The sequence below is a fragment of the Acanthochromis polyacanthus genome, chromosome 12, assembly GCF_021347895.1.
Source record: "Acanthochromis polyacanthus isolate Apoly-LR-REF ecotype Palm Island chromosome 12, KAUST_Apoly_ChrSc, whole genome shotgun sequence".
NCBI classification, from domain to species: Eukaryota; Metazoa; Chordata; class Actinopteri; family Pomacentridae; genus Acanthochromis; species Acanthochromis polyacanthus.
The window spans coordinates 29,999,919-30,022,443 of NC_067124.1; the positions used below are offsets into that span (position 1 = coordinate 29,999,919).

Genomic DNA, 22,525 nt, shown 5'->3' on the forward strand with positions numbered 1-22,525 from the left:
TGCCTCCAGCTTCCAGAATAGATTGGCTTTCAGTTTTCTGATTTGTTTTTCTCCTTTTGTGAATACTTGCTGAAGCATGTCAAGTCATCTGTGTGCTGGTCTGACCTGAATAAAACCAAACCAGCCTTAACAAAGGATAACATTATTTGTAAAATTTAAGCAGTAAAGCAATTACAGCTGGATTTGCTGGAGTTACTTAAAGACGCTGTTCTCATTGAGTTGAAGCATCTTTAAGAAACTCTAGGCAGTCAAGCTGTCTTTGTTTTCACCACTTCAGTATACTAAAACCTGAATGACTGTGACTCTACACACACACATGTGAACTTTTCTTCCTCACTACCACAAAGTTGTACATCTTTCAACACAGCCAGATGTTTTCTTTTTTAATCTCTTCAACCAAACTCACCGTCAGGTTTAAAAAGCATGCTATCTTTTTTTCAAAAATTACTAAAAAGACATTTTGGCTAAGACAATTTATCAGCTAGAAACTGAAAAAACAAAATCATTTGATTTTCATCTTCTTGATGGTCCGTAAATTTCTCGTCTCTGACATGTTCTGTCAGAAAAAATTTACGAAATCTGAGCTTATAATCATAATATTTCATCAATATCACTCAAATTTCCATGTCTAATTTAAACTTAATCAAAAAGAAAGTGCTTAAGCTTAACAGATTCTGTAAAAAATAAATAAATTTGGAGAGTTTTATCTCAGTGTTGGTAGCTTCTGTGGACACAAATGTCAGGTGTGTTGCATCTAGATTTATTTATTTTTAACACACACACACACACACACACACACACACACACACACACACACACACACACACACACACACACACACACACACACACACACACACACACACACACACACACACAGATATATATGAAAGAAATTCCACCTTTTTTTTCTAATTTGTGCCATTCTATCTGCACAGAAGGCATTTCTGTCTCCTATTTATCGCTGTGTTGTTTTCATAGAGGCACAGCAGAAAACTGAACACACAGTGAAGAAAACATGATGCTCAGAGGGTTAACAGAGGGAGGAGTCGGTACCTTGGCTTTGCCACAGCGCACCAACGTCCCCATAAAGGCGATGTTGCTACGGGAGGCGATGTCCCCGTTGGTGGATGCCGGCTGGTGGTAGGTGGATTTGGAGCAGGGGGTGGTCTCCCCCGTCAGGCTGGACTCATCCACAGACAGGTCGGTTGCCTGGATGTGGAGGACAGACAACAGTTAACACTAATTAACGTCTCCTCCCTGAACACACAGTGAGTCCAACCAACATCCATGTTATACTTGAAGTTTGTAGTTTAACTCTTCAGACCTTCATTTCTGCAAATGGTTCATTCTAAGGCTTGTCCTCGTGATTCACACACAGTCATCAGGGAAAATTTACATCACAGTGAAACTACCGGTTAAACTAAGCTCCTAATGAAGCAAACACAAAGCATTACGTCAAGTTTTCAGTGTCAAATGTCTCAAGAGAAAAATAACAATGGTGTTGAACCAGTGCAGCTCTCAGAAACATTAGCAGTTCTTAAGCTACACATTAATAAGATAAACGTATCGTCCAACTGCGTTCTGCTTTTATTACAGCTGAAAGCCTTATGTGCACATTAAAACTTCTGTGATTTAAAATCTGGTTGTCTTTTGGAGAATAAGAAGAACTAGCAATGTTAAACTTAGACATATTTCTTTCTTTATGTTCACAGTGTTGCAATTTTATTAGAACAGTAAAACTTCTTTCTCCATAATAATTTTACGAGAAGTTTTATTAGAAGTTTTAATTTATATATTACAATTTTTAAATTAAATATTTCAAAAGTATATCCTAAGACTTAAAATATATATATATGGGATAACTAAATGATACGATTGCTACCCTGAAAGCTTTTTTTTTTTTCTTGAACTGTCTTTAACTTCAATTTCCACTGAGAGTAAAAATTTGATCATATTTTAAATTCTTTATTCATTTAGGTTTTCTGACTGAGTACATATTTTTATTTAAATAGTGCATTTATATATATGATCTCTAAATAACAAATGTTTACAACTTTCACTTTAGTTATTTAAAAAAAACAAACGCACGGCATGAACCATGATATTGTTTGTACACTTTCTTACTTGAATATTATTACTAATAATTAGTTGTGTTTTCTCAGGAAACAGTGCATAATTATTTTAATAATATTGTTCATTTCTTATTTTATCAGTTAAAAGTTTATTAAAATAGTGAAATATTTTCCTTATACTCATTTATAAAACACTAAATATATATATTTTAAATTAAATATATTTATTTAGATTTTTTTATTTTACAAGCATAAGTATTACACTGCGTCTCTAAAAATTTAACGCTTATTTTCTCGTAATATTTTAACAAAATAAGAGAATTTTATTCAGAGAAATCAAATGTAACAGCAGACAGATGTAAACTTTAATTTGCAGCGTGGGAGATTTAACTTACTCTACATCCTGTGTTCATTTTGATTTATTTAGATTTGTATCTAGTGTAAATATTTATACAGATTTTTAGGACAGTGTATTTTACACATACATGATCTCCAAGCAACATTCTTCTTGTCAAATTTCCACTTATCGTGTTCTCTCCTTTCTCACAAACAGGAGCTTTAAAATGAAGCTCCACACTGTGGCAGCTTCCAGGAGACAGTATGTGAACATGAACAGGGCGTTGTGGGAATAATATGTAGGATCTCTTCTTCTCACAGAGCAGAAAAATGTGACTGTGTTGGTTCGTACCTCGAAGAGGCGGAGGTCTGCTGGGACTCTCTCCCCCACCGACAGGCAGACGGTGTCTCCAGGAACCAGCTCTCTGGCCAACATGTGCTCCAGGTTTCCTTCCCTGACACTGAGGAGAGGCAGAGATTCACTGTTAAAGCAGTTTATTTGTTTTTAAATCCTAAACTGACCACAGATTAAGATACTGAGCTGATCTTTTTTGATGTTCTTGTTTTCCTTTAGTCCAACTTTATTCCCAGAATACATGTAATAAATTATTGTTTTTACATAAGGTGGTATATTTTAAATGTTTTATTTTACTGGTGTAATTAAGTGTTACGACTGCTACTTTTAAAAATGGAACCCTCATTTTCTTCTAATATTTCAACAAAATATCGGCAAATTCTTCAAAATTTTTTTTAGAAATATTTACATTTTATACCTAGAATATGACTAAATTACATGATAACACTTTGTCTTAGCCCTTTTTGTCGTTATATATTTTAATGTACTTTCTCAATATCACAACTTTCTTAAAGTAGTTTCAGATCTGTACTTGTCATACATAATATAGATTGTATTTTATAATTATTTAGGTCTATTTTGTAAAAATCATCAGAATTTCTGAATCACAGGGACAGTAGGATAAACTTCATATACCTCATCCTTCTTGTCATATCATCCATTTACTGTGACACTGAGTCAGTTTAATAATTACATGTAAACATAAATAAGTTCAATTCCACAGAAATTTTAGTGAAACACCAATAAAGTATAGCACATAAAAGATACATTAACCTTGTAGACCCGAGCCAGCTGGTTTAAGAAAAGCATATTATAATAAAAAAAATATAAATTCAGCAAAACTACATCATTTATTAGCTAGAAACTGGAAAAACAGAAAGGATTGCTGCATTTTCAATTTCCTGTTAAACTTGACCGTTGGCTGCATTCTGTTTCATCAGGAAGAACAACCAAAACTGAGCTTGTTGTGCCATTTCATCCAATTTTTTTCTGCACGTCTCGCCCAAAACGAGACGCAAGTGAGAACAAATAGATAGATACATTAAACAACACAAATGAGACACAAGACACACAATGATGACACAAAACTGGCACAAGGAGACATGAAACAATACAAACCAGACACAAAATGTGAAAAAGGAGACAAAATGAAATGGAGTCCTGCTGCTTCAGAAATGGAGCTCTGTATTTATTCTGCACTGTGTGTGGATGTTTAGAAAACTCAAATGTTGGTACAGAGAGACGGAGAGGGCGGGAGGGACGAAGAGGAGAAAAACAAACCGAGCGATGAACCACTCCTGACAGTTCAACCACAACACGAGACCTTCTCAGTTTACAGTCCTGCTGTTACAGTGAGTTTGAGTGTGTTGTTTCGTTATTCAGTGCCAGGTGAAGAAGAGGCAGCTGTTCTTCTTCTCTGCTGTTATTTGAAGTGGAAATCAAGCCCACACTCAGCCGGTTTAAGTCAAAAATACAGTTTTTTCTCTTAGTTTCAGCTGTCTAAAACAAAGCTGTCCCAAAACTGGTTCTGCAGGGCTTAAATCTAAAACACTGGACCAGTGTTGTGATGTGTATGAGGAAAACTGAGCTTTGCATTGTCAAAGTCTCAGCATCATGTTTCACTGTCTTCTTCAGCTGAACCCAGAAGAGGAAACACTCCTGAAATTCCTTAAAATCTTGTCTTGTTCAAGTAGCACACTTTTTCATCTAACATTTTAAATTTAATATAATTTTCTCTTTAAACAGTCTGACAATATTTAAACTTTAATTTTTACTTTATTAAAATATAAATACTCAATCTGAAACTCCGACATTAACCCACGGTGACATCAGTGTAACAAGCACTTTGAGTGCCCCGGTCTCTTCCTTGTAAAGCTTTATGTCTGACCTTAACTCATTAAGTCCTTTAAGGAAAAATGGGTCTGGGTTCTTATGGGTTAATATATATAATTCAGTGCTACGACTTCTAAAAATAACAGCCAACTATTAAAAAAATATTGAAAATATAGATTTTTTTCGTCTTTGAGTATTTTGACTTTAACTGTGATTAAAATAAAAATACTTCATATTATACATTTCTGATTATATTTTCACTGTGACAACATTATTAAAATACTAAACACTTTTTGATTCATAGAAGTTTACCTAAGAGGACAAAATATTTTCTTCCTCTCAGAATCGCACTATTTTATAAAAATTTAAAATATTAAAAGCATCTTAAACTATTTTAACGATGTAGAAAAAAATCCCTCTCAAAATGTTTCAACTTCAATCATTTATTAAAGATTTTTTTCTAAAATATTTTAACTTTTATTCTTGTAATATTTTCACTTGTTTAAAACTATTGTTGCCATGAATATTACGACATTTAATCATAGATTTCTTTTTACTATATTGGTGTAACAGTTATAACTTAGTTCTGAAAATAGCACACTTATGTTCTAGCAGCATTTCATTTCCATTAATGAAATATTTTTGTATTTTTTAATCGACTGTGAGAAAATATGCCTCTACTGAATTTAAATGCCTGCATGTGAAAATAACGTCGCTTCCAAGCATCAAAGTCAAAATGAGTATATTTTTCTAAATACAAAAACTTCTTCTCAGTTTCAACATTTCTTTAGTTGTCTTTGCTCCATTTTTGGAATTCAAAACCTTTTAAAGACGTGGTTGCAGAGTTTGCTGGTTTTGGACTGCTAGACTTTTTTCACCACTTTTTATTGTTTCATAAACTAATCAATTGTTTAATTGAGACAATAATCAGGAGATGCTGCAGCCCGACATGAAAGTGTGCTCAGTTTATGGAGGATTTACTGTGACAGCGTTGCTGCCTGTTGACCTGGACAGAATCACATTAGCAGGGCTGTAACAGAAGAACACGACGACAAAGATAAGAAGGACGATTAAACTCTCACCAGTGACATTCTGGAGGTACCAGCTTCCCGAGCTCCTCTAAAGACTTCTCTGAACGATACTCCTGCACACACAGAACATAAATCACATTCATCAGTGCACAAGCAGACATGTAAACTGCAGGAGATTTACACTCAACAATAAGCAAGTATAAACATGATTTGTTATCAGAGACGGAAGTCAAGACAAACCTGGACAAAGGCAACTGTCACGACGATGATGATGGCCTGGTAGAAAACAAACACAGGAAAACAGCTGGTTAACATTCGATATCACACAACTAACACCTGAAAACAATATAAAATGAAACATCTCAGGCTAACTGAATGTGAAATCACAATTTTCTTCTTGTAAATTATATTATTTATCAACAAAATATAGTTTCCTCAAAATATTCTGTGAAACTTTACTCTGACTTTAAAGGATGGGTGGGGGGAGCGACGGACAAATTGACGAGTCAAACACCGATTGTGGACCTTGGATCTCTGACCCATTACCATACACACCAGTGATTCCTAACACATCTCTGGGGATCATGCAATGATGTTTTGCCTATTTAGTCCCACAAAACCTCTAGCAGGCTGGGCAGTAAACTCTGGTGTCTCACTACTCCTACACAATCCAAACAGCACTGCCATGTTCAACAGACCCAGGCCCATTTAGGAGACGCTCCAGGTAGTGACTAGTACCGATGCTAACAGCTAGCTAGTGCGAGATGCTGAATACCAAGTGCCAACTGCTAAAAAACTGACAAAGAAACTATACTTAGAAACTCTCCAAACCCCCTCTAAATGCTAATGCTAGCTGCAAGACTACCGCCATGTCCAAAGCAAACTTACCACTGACAAAGAAACTATACAAGCCAGCTCACCAAACTTGCTAGTGCTACATGCTAACTATATTTTGACTATAATACTGAAATATTTTTTAAATTCATTTCTTTGTACATGCTCATTTTTTAAAAGAGTACAGCCTTTGTAATATAACTTGCATTTTCTCAAAGTACTATCCTATTCTTTTGGAAATTTTATTTTTGTGTGTAATATTTTGATTTTACTCTGAATATTTGATTATTTTGCTTATCTGTGCCCCTAATACTCAGACATTGAGCTCTTTTCTTTAATTATATGAAGACAGCAAGAATGTATGAAAACCCACAGACACCGAAGCAGTAGCAGCCATTATCTACATTCTATAACGAGTCCTTAACTGATTTACAAACAACACAGGGAAGCTGCAAAGTGTTTCAGGAATTTGCGTGAACATCATTATGTGAAGGCTGAGACACATTCAGCAGCTGTGTCACTTTTAAAACACAAACATCCTGACATTGAAGGTTTACTGAAACGACATCCGGCTGCTGTTGAATTCATCAGCTGGTAAACACTGTTATACAAACTGATAAAGCAAATAGAAATGTGCTGTTTGTTCTGCGACATCTCATCTGCTGTCTCCCTCATTGTCTACACAGGGTGTTGTTCTCAGGTTTAAAGTGTATCCAACACCCACAACAGTTTATTTCGACATCCGGGTAATACACTGTTTATTTAGTTTCCTCTGCCAGCTTCTGAAACCTACAGCTACTCATGACACTCCCGTCTTTTGGTTGGGTTTGGACCAACATAAACAGCAGCTGTGTTTGCATAAAATCCATTTAAAGTATTGCAGTGGAAAAAGTTAATGGAAATGGCAAAATTCTGAAATAAAAAATGCTCAAAACAATCTACAAAGAGACACACTGCCACAAAATGGCGTAACATACCATGCCTTTGTGTCAAAAAGAGACACAAAATGACCACAAAAGATATTAAACCAGCACAAAAACACACAAAATACCTACAAAGAGCAAACATGATCACAAAGACACAAACTTGCAAAAAATACACAAAACTCAGACACACGAAACTATCACAAGACACAAAACACTCATAATAGACAAAACACCAAAAACAAGAGACAGAAAATGACAATTAAAAGATGAAAACAATCACAAATGCAGCGATACACAATCTTAAAAACTACAAATGGGAATAAGACTCAAAATGACCACAAAGTAACAGCAAACTGCCACAAAGTAACACAAAACTCCTCAAAACACACATAATACCCAAAAAGAGACACAAAAATACCACGCCAGAAACACACAAAAAAATTACCACAAACAGACAATATGACCACAAGGAGAAACAAATTTGCAAAAAAAAAAAACAACTGATGGAAAATGACCATAAAGACACACATAAGAACCATAAAGAGACCAAAAAAAAACAAAAACACAAAAGCCCGCAAAAACAAAAAGTACCACAAAGAGACACACAATTATCATTATGCCACAAAATGATCACAAATTCATACAAAATTCCCCAAAAGAGACACAAAATTACCACACAAAGATGCAAAACCAGCACAAAACAATCATATTGAGGCACAAAATGACATTGTAGAAACCAAACAGCGGATCGATTAAATCAGACAATTAAAAATGAAAATGAGCCTTGCTTTCAGGGACTTTGTGGCCTTTATTTTCAGCCGCTCTCTCACTGAGGCTCTGAGAAACACATTAATCAGCAGCTTGTTGTTCGTCTTTCATCTGACTTTCACACTGCGGCCGCATTTAACACCGCAGGACTTTTATCTTTGCATTCTTTGATACCACACACACTCTCTATAATGTTTTCCTTTGTTGTCGTCTTATCCTGCACATTATCAACGCAATTATTCCCCGCTGCAACACCACTTACCCACAGGGATCCAGACAGAACAGAAAAACAACTTTTATAATATAATCTCATTTGCCGAACTCGCAGGCAGACAACAGCAGCATGCAGCTACAGATCCTCCACCGTAAAGGGCTACCATTATTAACTTTACAACATTTGCAGGTCTCACGGGCAATAAGACAAAACCAGGAGACATGAGGGACAGAGGTGTGCAGAAGAGGGATTTATAAATGTGACGTACCACTGTGATGCTGATGGCGTCATCAAACTGGTGCATGAGGACGCTGATGACCGCTGAGGCCAGCAGCAGCAGGATGAGAGGATCTTTGAACTGCAGAGACACAGACAGAAGAGTGACAACAAAGTAAAGATTTTAAGAAAGTCGGGACATTTTAGTAAACTAAGGACATTTTAGTACAGTGAGGACAATTTTAGAAAGTGGGGGTTATTTTCAGACAGTCGGGGACATTTTTAGAAAGTAAGCTACATTTTTGCAAAGTGAGGACATTTTAAAAAAAAAAGTGAGAACATTTTAATAAAATCAGGACATTTTAGTAAAGTGAGGACGTTTTTAGAAAGTGGGGATATTTTAATAAAGTCAGGACATTGTGGTAAAGTGAAGACATTTGAAAGAAGTGAGGACATTTTAGTAAAGTGAGGACATGTACCAGGTTGTATTAAACCAGAATCAAGCAAATTAGACAATTTCTGAAAGTCAGGAATTATTTTTGTATTCCATTTTGTGTGCAGCAAAAATTTTCTGCATGCAAACCGTGACTTGCAAATTTAGATGTTTGTCTGTGCAAAGAAAAAACACGTATCTGACATTTTAACTCAGATTTAAATCAAATTCCAGAAAGTGAAGACATTTTGTCTGAAACCTCAACACAAAGTTAGATTAAAGTCAGAGCTTGAATACTGAACATGGTCTTAACTGTGTGGTTGTGCTTTGGACAAGCTGGAACAAGTGCCAGTCATCCATAGCAAAGAGCTGGAGCAGGCCAATGGTTCCAGTTCTATTTTCAGCTGCAGCATCCAAATGACCCGCTTTCCTCATCGACAACACGAACAGCAGCAGCAGAGATTTTAACTCTTTACACCACAGCAGCTCCTGGATTCTCAAACTCACTGCTGCTTCATTCTCCCATCTATAATGCCACGAACAAGGCAGCATGTGGTGTCGGTTTTGGAATATGTAAACCAAAAAAAATTGCTGTTTTTTTTAAACAGTTCTTATTTTACATTTCAAACAAGTTACTGCAAGTTTATAGATTTTCCCTATTTTGTTAAATTACAGATAACATAAAATTTAAAAAAACAAACAGCCAGAGAGTGCAAAAAAAGAAAGAATCACAAGAATTCCAACTTTCTGATGTTCTTGAACTGCTCATCGGGGAAGCACTGTTGTCTTGGAAACTAAATCCGAGTATAAAATCGGGATATTTCATGTAAATCATTTTACTGTATATATCCCCATCCAACAAAATTAAACCATTTGCTCTAACCACAGTCTGTAAAAAAATAAAAAAATAAAAAAATTGAGCTTTTTGTTGCAACCAAGAAGTCTTTAATGACTCAGCTGTGAGTCACCCACAGAAAATCTGTGTTTTTGGCTGAACTGCAGACTGTGTTTACCCAGAACAGAGACAAGACAACGCCAGCCCTCGGCACCTGGGGGAGCGCGGCAGCTGCAGCCCGATCGACGCCTCGGCCGATTGGAGCAGTCGGGGCTGGGGGAAGGTCCGTGCCGGCGCTCATTTCCTGGGGAGCGCGGCTGCGGTGGCCAGAGATGGCTGGGGAACACGCCCACTGTCCCGTGGACGGTGGGGGAAAAGAAGAAGGCTGCTCCGTCTTTCAGGGTATCTCACTACATGGAGAGCAAGGAGGGGAATGATCCGGCGTTTCATAGCAGGCAGCGCTGGCCTTTATGGCAGAGGAACGGTGATGAACAGCTGCTGCTGCAGGTCCCACAGCTGCTGCTCATTCTCCAATCAGGACTGGACTGTGACAGTTGTGCCGTTTCCATAGAGGTGCAGGACTTTGTATTGATTATATTAAAAATGAGCTCACAGTGAGAAAAAATGTGACCGGAGCAGAAAGAAAAAAAAAATCAAGACACCTCTTTGGGCTCAGAGGGTTAATACTGATAGATAGTCAAGATATCATATATTTGTAAAATTGCTTTACACTTTTTGAAAATGTGTTTTTTCATTATTTAAAAATCAACAATAGGAATTAGTTATTGAGACTATTTTCTTCCTGTAGCTCTGTTGTCAAGTGTCAATCATTTGTACACCTGACAGTTGTAACCGACACACAGAAACATCTGACAGCGGAAAAAATCCATCCATCTATCCTCTTTGTTTCCTTCTAACCATGCTGGCTTTCTATATTTAACCTCGACTGCTCTCAGAGGCCTCTCCTCTTCTTCGTCCTCCAGCTGCTTATCTCAGCAGCAGCTTCTGTCCTTGTCAGACTTTGTGTGGACAAAACAAACCAACAACAAACCTCCCTCAGGCTGCTTCCATTATTTAACCACTCAGATGTTCAGATTTCCAGCTAGAATGAATCCTCTGCCTGTCTGCCACTTGTTATTCTCATACATGAATCTTAATGTTTCTCTTCAGTATTTCTGTCCTATTTAAATCAAAGTGAGGGCTGCTGACTAATCCCTGATCTATTATGTACAAATAAAACAATGTAAGACACTTTCACAAATTAGACTATCAATACTTTTGTTTATGTGATGCAGTTCGTCATACCTGCTTTATCAGATAGAAATTTTGATAAAAAATATTTCATAAGTTTTGTCCTATATCATTGTGACCTGTAGCTACATATGATTCACAAAATATCACTAGTTGACATCTGTGTTATCTACCCTTTTGATAACGTGCTCAAAGATGCGATGTTGCAAGATGGCTTCATTTTTTAAATATATTTCAACTTAACCATAATTAGAGACTATTTGATCTACTTGTCCAAAATTACACATTCTGACTCAATTACATGAAAAATAACAGGTAATTGCAGGTATTTACCTATAATAGTTCCTGAGATATTGTTGTTCAAACAGATTTAAATTTCAATGTGAGAAAAAAACCTGCTGAAAGTGGGTCGATGGGCAGTTTTTAAAAAAATAATATCTCAGAAAGTATTTCATGTATCAATCTAAAGCCTACAAATATCTTTACACACAACCGTATTTCGGGCTGCACAGTGGAGTAGTGGGTAGCACTTTTGCCTTGCAGCAAGAACATCCCCGGTTCAAATCCCGGCCTGGGCCTGGGATCTTTCTGCATGGAGTTTGCATGTTCTCCCTGTGCATGCGTGGGTTTTCTCCGGGCACTCCGGCTTCCTCCCACAGTCCACAATTATGCTGAGGTTAATTGATTATTCTAAATTGCCCGTAGGTGTGAATGTGCGTGTGATTGTTTGTCTGAATATGTAGCCCTGCGACAGACTGGCGACCTGTCCAGGGTGTCCCCTGCCTTCGCCCGAGTCAACTGAGATAGGCTACAGCACCCCCCGCGACCCTAGTGAGGATAAAGTGGTGTATAGAGGATGGATGGATGGACATCCGTATTTCATGCAACGAAAAAACAGGTAACTAACAAATGGAAGAAATTGTTTTAAAAATATTCGCAGCTTCATGTTGCTGGTCTTGTATCTTCGTTCATGTGCATGTATGGAGGCAGCCATAACTGTTAATGTCAGCTGAAGGAAGGTATGACAATCATGTAATCACATTTTCAGCAGAGAGTGTGGAAAAGAGGTGAAGAAGCGTGTACAGGCAGGCTGGAACGGCTGGAGAAAAGTGTCAGGTGTGATGTGTGATAGAAGAGTTTCAGCAAAAATGAAAGGAAAGGTTTACAAAACTGTGGTGAGACCAGCCATGTTGTTTGGTCTGGAGACAGTGTCCCTGAGGAAAAGACAGGAGGCAGAGCTGGAGGTAGCAGAACTGAAGATGCTGAGGTTCTCTTTGGGAGTGACCAGGATGGATAGGATCAGGAATGAGTACATCAGAGGGACAGCACATGTTAGAGGCTTTGGAGATAAAGTCAGAGAGGTCAGACTGAGATGGTTCAGACATGTCCAGAGGAGAGAGAGTGAATATATTGGTAGAAGGATGCTGAGTTTCCCACTGCCAGGCAGGAGGCCTAGAGGAAGACCAAAGAGGAGGTTTATGGATGTGGTTAAAGAGGACATGAAGGTAGTTTGTGTGGGAGAGGAGGATGCAGCAGACAGGGTTAGATGGAGGCAATTGATTTGCTGTGGCGACCCCTGAAGGGAAAAGCCGAAAGGAAAAGAAGAAGACATGAAATTAACTTAATTTGTGTAAATATAATAAGGCATTACGTGTAACAAACAGGCTGTACTGTTCCTGTAATGAGACTTGCTTTGAGTTCCCACAGCGTGTTCGGTCATCTCGCTGCGTTCTCGTGACAGAACAATGACACCGTGGAACATGGTGAGCCTACAGACATGTTATCAGGCACTAGATAAAAATAGTTTGTTGGTTTTATCCCGGAGCTGCGTTCAGGCTGCGGCTGGATGTGTGAAGGGCTTCCTGAGACTCATCATCTGAAAAGTCAGCAGCGCTAAGACACGAGCTGTCAGATTATTCTATCTGAAGACTGAAGCCGGCAGCAGCAAAACCACAGAGAACATCAAACGCGTAAATGGGGTGAAAGACGGCGTTTACTGGCTGCAGAAGGTGATGCGGATAAATAACCACCTTTAGTTCATCTCCTGTATGGTTTAAATGCTTAGTTACCTGTGAGATGTATTTCTTCCATAGCGGCTCCTCTTCGCTGATGTCGAACTCGTTCCAGCCGTGGTACACCCTCCTCCGGCTCACCTCCTCCTGAGTCAAACCCAGCTGCTGGTCGGCCTGTCGGCGCCAACATGACACAGATCATGCTCAGTTTCATATTTCACTGATAAACTGGTGGATACATGTTCATGAATAAATATATTTCAAAGAGAATGTTTGTTGTTAAAAAAGGACATTAAACAGTCCTACTCTACCTCCTCAGAATCATCTGATTCTTTATGTACTTCAACCTTAGAAAATTTAATGACGCCATGCAAAGTTTTATCGTCGCACTATGAATATTTTTTTGCCTGATTTTCTTCTCCCTCAGTCCTACAGAGGTGGATGATTATTTTTCTACAACTTTTAGATAATGTTAAAACGTGGCTATATTAGATAATTATTTTGCAGCAGAAGGAGTCAAAGGAATCATGTTTAGATCCTGGTATCAAATGTGTGTAAATCTAACACTGTAATTTGCTGTAACTTGTTCTGACCAATCACAAATGGTGATATGAGCCGTGAAAGTTTGCTCAAAATGCATTTTTCAAAGTTTTCTCTGGTGAATTATCAGAAAACATATAACCCATTCAGGGTGCCAATGCTTGTTTTTGTGACTTTCTGCTATCGATATTAAGCTGCTGCAGTTGTGCTGTTGAAACTGTGATAGAGCCAATGATAGTGATGCACAAAGTCGGTTATAGAAAAAAATTAACAAAATACAGATTGAGTATTTAAATTATGACACCTGGAGTGGATGTAAAACTGATTTAGTTATAGTTTATAACTGAGTTCAAATGTGTTTTTCAGCCCTGAAAAATGTATGCATCGATCTCCTGTACTTAAAAAGTTATAAGGCTGAGAAAAGTGTGAAATTTGAAATCACTGCTCCGAGTTACAGTCTTTAGGGTCTGTAACTCAGAACTATGAGGGTAAAACTTTGCATGGCTGTAATAAATATACTAAAGTTATTGCTGGAAAAAAAAAAAAAAAATCAGCTGATCCAGAGGAAGTCAGATGGGAACTTTCTTCAGATTTGGTTGATTTTATACGGAATGACCTATGTGAAACCTTCAGCAATTGTCTGTGTTTTTATAATTTTATCGGTGCACAGTGAGGCTCATGTAGCCCTAATAAGACTCAGGGATGCAGTGCTCTTTAACATTTTTCCTGTTGTGTTGTCTCATCTTTATTGGATTTGAATCTATTAAGTGAGCTTTGTGATGTCCAGGAGGACAACATACCTGCAGGATACACACTACTTCATTGACTGGGAGTTCACTGGCTTTTCTGGAGGTTAGTACTGGGACCATGGTCTCATCATCACTGGAGGGTTGTCTCTCGGAAAGCTGTAACACACAAAAAAAGAGAAAAGTCAGGAGGTCAGAAGAGCAGGCGGGACAAGTTTGCCTCCGTGTTCAACTTTTTCAGCTGAACTCAGATTTACAGCAGAGATAATGACACTGTGGGCCACTCGGCAGCATCGAGCAAGTTTCACTCTGTCAGTAATTTAAAACGCCTCACTTTATACCTTCAAGTAAAGAGGAGAAAAAAAAAAACAATAAATACAGTAAGTTGAGTGACAAGTAAAAGTACTCAAGTCTGCATTTGTGACCAAAGATAGCTCAACTGGCTGAGCGGGCAAACCATAAACAGAGGCTATAGTCCCCGATGCAGCAGTCATGTGTTTGAATCCAGCCCATGGCCATTTACTGTATGTCATTCCCTCACTTTTCCACCCACGTTTCCTGTGTCTCTCTCCACTGTCCTATACACTGTCAGGCTGCTCGGTCTATGTATCATTTCTGACGGCTGAAATCTTTAAAAAAAATTTGTGGATACAGACTATAAGCTGCATCACTGTCAAAATCTAATAAGTTGGACCCCGTGTCATTTCTGGCCTTCCCTGAAAATTTCCTCCAAATCCGTTAATCCGTTTTTGGGTAATGTTGCTAACTGACAGACAGACAGACAGACAGACAAACCAACATCGATCGTCACATAACTCTGCCGAGGCTCCGTCTCCTTGGCAGAGTAATTATAGTAGAAGTGAGACTTATGGATAAAATGATTTTGCAGTTTATGTAATTTTTCTTCTAAGCTGCAATATTGATAAAAGATTCTTCCAAGTTCTCCTTGCTGGTTTTCTTGCATTTGACAAGAAATCAGAAAACATTTGGAAACAGCTGCATCCATCAGTGCTTAGATATTCTTATTTTGTATTAATCTTGAGTTACTACCATTTCAGCTGCACAATATATTTTGTACAATATGTTTTACAGTTTTAATGTGGATTTTGCAATGTGAAATCAGGGAAATTAATTCAAACTCACTTTTCTACTGCTCAACAGAAAAAGAAAACTTGCACAGTTCCAATTAAACTCCATGACTGATATACAAAAGAAATATGTCTGATAGAACATCATTTACATTTTTTGTTTATATTTACTTTGGAATAAACTGCACAGCTTGAACTCTGAGGGATGACTAATGTTTAGAATTTCAGGGTGAAACTCATAATTTCATCTCTACTTCCCACCTGAGTTCAACTCCTCTGGCAGACTGATTCAAAACCAAGTGACTCTTAACTTGAGCTGCTGTGATTGTACCTCAGAACTGTTTATAACTCAAGTCAGACATCATAATCCACCTCTGCAGCAGGATTATCATAGTAAAACATCAACCTGCAATCTCCACCAACAGGGCTGTATATCAGCAGTGCTTAAGCCCACCTGAAAACCTCTGAGGATTAGAGAAATCTCATTACTTTACACTAATCGCGTATGAAAAGTTTGGAAAATATTCCAAATATTTCACGTGTTTCTTTAATGCAACAGTGCTGCTGGGGGGAAAAAAAACAGGCCTGTAAACTTTTCTGTCATGACCCCAGGTAGACAATCAATTCAAGATGAGAACTATGTTAGAGAAAAGAAACTGAGTGATAAACCAGCTTGCAGTTTAATTATAAGATAATTTAATTTATAATATAGAATAATGCAACCCTTTTGATATAAAAATGCCGCATCAACTTCATATTTTCTGTAATGTAAAGTTACATTTCTGGGTTTCTTGATTTAAAACTAAACCGAACTTAAAGAAATTAGTTTGATGACTTAATTTTTCTTCACTTTTTAGGATTTCCTCCTATATCTTTAAATGCCTGGAAAATTCCGACTGTTAACTACACATACCTTGTACTGTTAAAGTAAAAAAATATTTCACTTGTTTATTGTAGTTCGTTGGTTGAACGTAATTTTATTTAAAAGTTTTGAAATCAAAAAGATTGATGCAAACTGTTGTGCAAACCAAACCAAAATTATTTGGTCAAATGTGTTTGGAACAACAGAAGCTGGTGTGAGTTATGATTAGGAGCTGAGCGACACCATTCAGGCTTACACCAGTAGGGATCTTTTATCTGTTTTATTTCACCATTTTATTGTTTTGCCTTTATCGTTTCCTCTTTTTAGTGATTATTGGATCTTTTATCTGTTTGATTTCATCGTTTTATTGTTTTGTTATTGTTGATGATTATTTTACTGTAAAGCACTTTGGCTGGCCATAGGCATTTGTAATTGTGCAATATAAATAAAGCTGACATTGACATTGACAATGTAATGCTAATAATAACTTCATTCATATAGCACCTTCTAAAAGCAAAGTCAAAGACAGGGCAGAAAAGAACGAAAGATACGAAGGGAGAACATTAAACAACAGAGGACTGGTCAGTCCAAACACACCCAAAATAAATTTGTAGAGCACCAGATAATATAATAGAGTGCCACACCCAAGTAACAGAAAGAACAAGTGGAATAAAAGCAAAATGGAGAGCAAAACCACAAGCACAAGGCTAAAAATGCTATAAAAAAAAATTGCACCAATAGCAAATAAGTCCAACAGAAAAAGAAACAAACAATTAGACAGTAAAAAGATAGGATAATAATAATAATAATAATTAAGAACAAGAGCAATAAGAAGCAAAACATACGACATCACATAAGAGCCAGCCCATAAAATTGGGTTTTAAGAAGTGATTTAAAAGAAGACATTGATTCAGCAAGCCCTGTCACATCAGGAAGGACATTCAAAAGCCAACTGGTGGTGATAGAAGTGAACAATAAATGCACCTGACTCGACGCAGCCTTCATTTCTGGGCTGTCTACGTTAAGCATGTTTCTGAAAAGACGAGGAATAATCCGTGCAGCTGCTGAACAGTCAAAAGTTTTTCACGAGCTCCCAGACAAAGAGAGTTGCACTGTACATCTGATGAGCAGAAAGACACCTCAGCCTCAACTTTATGCAACTGATGAGCAAACAACGTGACGACACGTCTTTCAACAGGACACTACCAGGATGCATTTCAAGGCTGTGTACGTTGAAAATTAGTAAGAGGCGTGGAAATGAGTGGTTACTGGTGTGTGCATTTATGGCACGCTTTAAAACAACCTAACAACATTCAGCCAAGAATAGTCGGCTTTGCTCGGATGAACTGTGGCACAGAGCAGCTTCAAACAAGCTGAACTGGGACAAACTTATTGTCACGTATGATGCTGATTACTTTCTGAAACGAGGACCAAAGACTGCAGGTCCAGGGAGGAAGGAGGACGCCGAGGAGGCTGACAGCAGAGACAAAAGAGGATCGACTGCAGCGCCGTCAAAAAAACTCTGCAAGGTTTAAAAAGAGAACAAAGTCTCCTCACTGAATGAAAACTCTTTCATTGCTTTGTCAGCCTATTTTTCATGTCATAAAGAAGAGCTATTTAAAAACACTTGGCAAAGGGTTACAGTAATTTTACTCTATCACACTGTCTCATCAAATTTTACTCGCTTAATTCTCTTGGAAAACTTTACTGTCTTGCTGTGTATCAGTGTTGTGTTATAATTAGTGTCCTAATTACGATCTCAGGAATTACTGCATATCCAGCCGATGTCTGCATTATTTGCAGAAGCCTAATTTTGTCTAATCACTGTATTAACTCTGCAAAAGCAGTCAAAATAGAACAATGCCTGCATATTAAAAATCATTACACAACAGCTACAGCTTCTTAGTATCTCAGATCAAATGAGAACAAACTTCGACACAGAGAAAACAAATTTCCAACATTTTTCTAACAGCCTGAGCGGATCTGCTTCCAGTCAAACATTTAAAAATCAGTGCCACACTTTCATTTTCTGTAACAGCTGTAACAGCAAGATAAATAGTAAATTTATGGAGCTTGCAGGGAAAAGGCTCCACCTGAGAGACCTGATTCAGAGCAAAGTGTCACAGCAAAGTTATTTATTTCTTTTACTACATGTATCAGCCGTTTATGCTCATGTTGCTTTTCTGACAGACACATCTATTACCTTCAGTATTTCACTTAAATTAGTAACAAACAGAACAGCTTGTTAGGATCAGATGTAAAAAAATAAATAAATGAAAGTTCGACTTCAAAAAACAACATATTCCTCAAACGCCTGAGGTGTTCTTTCTTTCTTTCTTCGAAACTTGTTGTTGCAGATAAACTTGCTCTTCAGCTTGACTTATGGCTCCACCTGAGAGAGCCGGTTCAGGACAAAGTCTCACACAATGTTCAGGCGGCATGGATTGAGTCAGCAGCAGAGGAGGCTGCGTTTTCTGGACTGCGATTCTAGGACCCTTGTTTTTCATTTGTGGAGCCAGATAACATGGCAACCGTTTGTTTACTCCAAATGGGAACTTTTCTAGCTCACAGAGACTGACCAAAAATTAATTATGTACTCTTTAGAGTGGAAAAAAAACTTTAAATTTGTACCTTTTCATTAGAAGTTGCTATTTTTGTGGAATAAACTTTTACAATCATAAGTGCATCAACAGAAAGTAGTATTTTGGGTGGGGGGAGCTAGCTTCTCAGACAGACACTGGCAGAAAAGGAAGTATTTACTTTGCCGCAGGTGGCGCTGTTGCAACAAAATGCCATCCTGGAAAAGCACCCGCCCCTCCTGTAAATAACACTGCACAGATCAGCGACAGCCTATTAGAGGAATGATAACTACCTTCTATCATCAAAGCTGCACTTTCCAATAATCAAGTCTGATAACTGCAATATCTATGTATAAACTGATCAAGAGGAGAGCAGCTGCTAGAGGCTCACTTGATCTCAGAACTGACGGATACGAGGAGGCACCACCTGACAGACGATACTCAGGATCAAATTGTACATCATTACACAATCACATTACACATGAAGGAACACCTTAACACAGTGTATGCATCAAATTTATAGCTAACATTTATTCTCCTTATTAATTCACCTGCTAATTTTCCTCAGTTATATTCCAGGTGACTAAAACTGTAAATAACATCCATATGTATAATCAGCATTTTTTTTTTTAAAAATGGTAATTTTTTCTTTTACAATGTGTGACCGATAAAGTTTTTGCTGTCTTTTTTTCACAGTGTAATGTCTGAAGATAGCTGGAAAAATACAGAAATGCCCTGTCAGGTCGTGTATAGTTTCAACACTGAGCAGTGTGAGAACAAGCTTGTTTTTATGTCCCAAGGTGAATAAATTCCTGGTATTTCTCATCTACTATCAATATTTTCACAGTAGGAGTCTGAAGAAGAGAAAACTTTGACTGAGTGCTGGGTGGTCGTACCCACAGCAGCTTCTAGCTGCTAAAGTGTGGTTGAAGATAATTTCTGCATTTCAGCAGCTAAATGTGATGAATAAACACACTGAAGCAGCAGCAAGTCAAGTAAACAAAGGAAGGTTCTAATACTGACAGTAATGATGAATGAGTGCCTCATTAAAGAGATAATCTGAGCTTCACAGCAGCAAGATCAGTGCAGCTTCATCCTGCTGCACAGACCCAACAGAGAGTCTAAAGAAAGTATCCACTCAAATACTACACGAAGTGTTTCTCTTTTCATTGTTTTTCAACATTGAGTCATAATCAATTACTGTACTTAAAACAGCAAAATTGTGATTATTTTATAGATATTTGCTGTTATTTGAATTGAACAATGGTAAATAATTTACCTGTAAACTGTTTTTACAAAAAGATTTTGCCTGTGTAATTACAAATAAAACCTAGTCAAATCCCCCTCAAAAAACTTTTACATTTTAAGACCAAAACTGTAAATAAAGAAATCTGTATTTTAACAAATAGCAATTTGTTCTTTTATAATGTGTGACCTTAAATTACAGTGTTTTACTATCTAAATTGGTTGACGATTGAAAAATAGTAAATTATTTAAAACTAAATTTGTGAAATTTCAAAATTTACCCAGTAGAATCACAGAAATAATCATTTACATGTTGACTAACAAAAAAGTAATTTGTTCTTTTAACGATAATGCACATTGAAGTAATGCATTCAGATAAGCAAATAAATAATTATTTAGAAGATTTTTGCAATTATTTTCACCATTTTGCAGATCCAGTATTCCATCGTTTTAATTGTATTTTTTTGGCACTGTTACTACCAGATATCTACCAGTTTTCAACACATTTTTTAACAGCGTTATCCGCTAAGTCAACAGAACAGTTAAATGCTGCTACCCTTGTAGTCATATGAGTATTGTATAGAAATAACCATGGCTACTCAGATGCTAGCATGAAAGTGTGATGGATGTTATCTGCTAAAACCAGAGCAGCATGTCAGTATTTACATCTAGATGTATGGAAGTGGTCAGAATAAACTAGAGTATAACCACTCGACCGTAACCACATCCTCTTAGAAAGAAGAGGGAATTTCTTCTAACGATGATGACATTTTTGCTGAAATTTCACATGTCAGTAATGGTTTCTGAATAACAGACTAATGTACAAGCATCAGCTTCACCTGACCTCGTCTTCCTCCACTCAGCTCTCCTCAGAAGATAGCCACGACTTTGTTAGCATCAGCTGGAGAACGTCCACTTTGTACAAACTTCACAGCAACGAAATGCACTGAAAAGCAGCATCGACACCCTGACCTGCCCCTGATTGTTTTAGCACACGTCCTCCTTCTGCTTTACAAACAGTCTTTTTGCAGACAGAGAGGAGAAGCAGCTTCTGTGAACAGAGGTGAGAAGCTGAGAGGATTGTTTCTGATTAAAAGTGACTGAGTGCAGCTTAGACGAGCATCCTGCTGCTTTCTCCACAGACAGCCCTCTTGAGGACAGGAGGATTACTGCAGTCCACAGCTGCATGAGAGTATGACCAGCAGAGTTCATTATCTTTCACACTTACAAATGATGTCAACTGCTAAAATCATTTCCAACTATTATGACAGTCAGCTGCAATCAACGGTAAGAGGAGAAAAATTCTGAGACTTGTTTTGGTTGAACTGTAGGCTATGTTTCCACAGAGGGGTAAAGTATAGCAACTAATCAGGGTTCTCACCAGGATTTTTTTTACAGCGTAACGGCAGGTTCTCCTGCACGTGCACATGCGCAATAGCCTTCATGAAATCTCGCGAGCAGCCGGCCCAGATGTCAGCCAATGAGCATCAAGCAGATGCTCCAAATGCTCGTGATTTAGGTCACTATTCACCATACATGGCATCACGGAAACAACCGAGACATGCTAATTGTAACCCCGAGATTGGAAGCGACTCTTAATTTTAGACGGGAACGGGTCAATCGACAGGAAAGTACGGCTGAGGTAGGGAGACATAAATTAACCTAGATAGGCACCCAGTCGATAAAAACAAACGCACATGGCGTTATCTGTCAAAATAACAGCGTAGCGGCCCTAATCACAGCGTAATCTTTTAAACTGACAGCGTAACGGGCAGTTACGACAGCGTAACGGTCTGTTACGCTGAAATGCGCTGGCGAGAACCCTGCTAATTGAAAATGAAAAAAATTAAATAACTAAAATTTGTAGTCACCATTTTTCAAAAATAAGAATATTTTCTGTATTTTCTCCTGTATGACAGAAAACTAAATCTTTCAGGACAAAATAAGACATTTGATGAAAAACTGATCCACATTTTTTAAAATTTTACGGCTATTTGGAAAAACTTTACCCATCTTATCACTGTGTAATTGATCGACGTCCCTCTCATCAATTACCAGAGCAGGAAAGTTCAAAAACATATTACTTGATACACTCAAGTATTGGAGAAAGTAAAACGTTGACCAAATAATAGTCAACTGATGCTGCTTTCACTAAAGCCATATTTTCACAAAATGCTTTAAACTTAACACAGAAATAATAATATTCTGCATGACTACTTGTGCTGAGTGAGGAGAGAGAATACAGAACCTAAAAGCAGGTTGTTCCTCCTCTTTTTTCCTGCTTGTTCATTCTCATTTGCCTGCTGATTTTCCAACATGCAAAGGTAAAACAAAACCTTAAACAGAC

General features: G+C 37.6%; 1 protein-coding gene across 1 annotated transcript in view; it reads right to left on the bottom strand.

Moving 5' to 3' along the window:
- The window catches only part of atp2c1 (ATPase secretory pathway Ca2+ transporting 1), a 54,890-nt gene that overhangs the window by 23,233 nt on the left and 9,132 nt on the right, over window positions 1-22,525 (bottom strand). The window contains exons 2-8 of the mRNA XM_022208071.2: window positions 14,459-14,563; window positions 13,176-13,292; window positions 8,640-8,729; window positions 5,870-5,905; window positions 5,681-5,742; window positions 2,763-2,871; window positions 1,056-1,211 (exon numbers count right to left, since the gene is read on the bottom strand). Coding sequence (XP_022063763.1) covers window positions 1,056-1,211; window positions 2,763-2,871; window positions 5,681-5,742; window positions 5,870-5,905; window positions 8,640-8,729; window positions 13,176-13,292; window positions 14,459-14,563 — 675 coding nt within the window. The remainder of the gene's footprint in view (window positions 1-1,055; window positions 1,212-2,762; window positions 2,872-5,680; window positions 5,743-5,869; window positions 5,906-8,639; window positions 8,730-13,175; window positions 13,293-14,458; window positions 14,564-22,525) is intronic.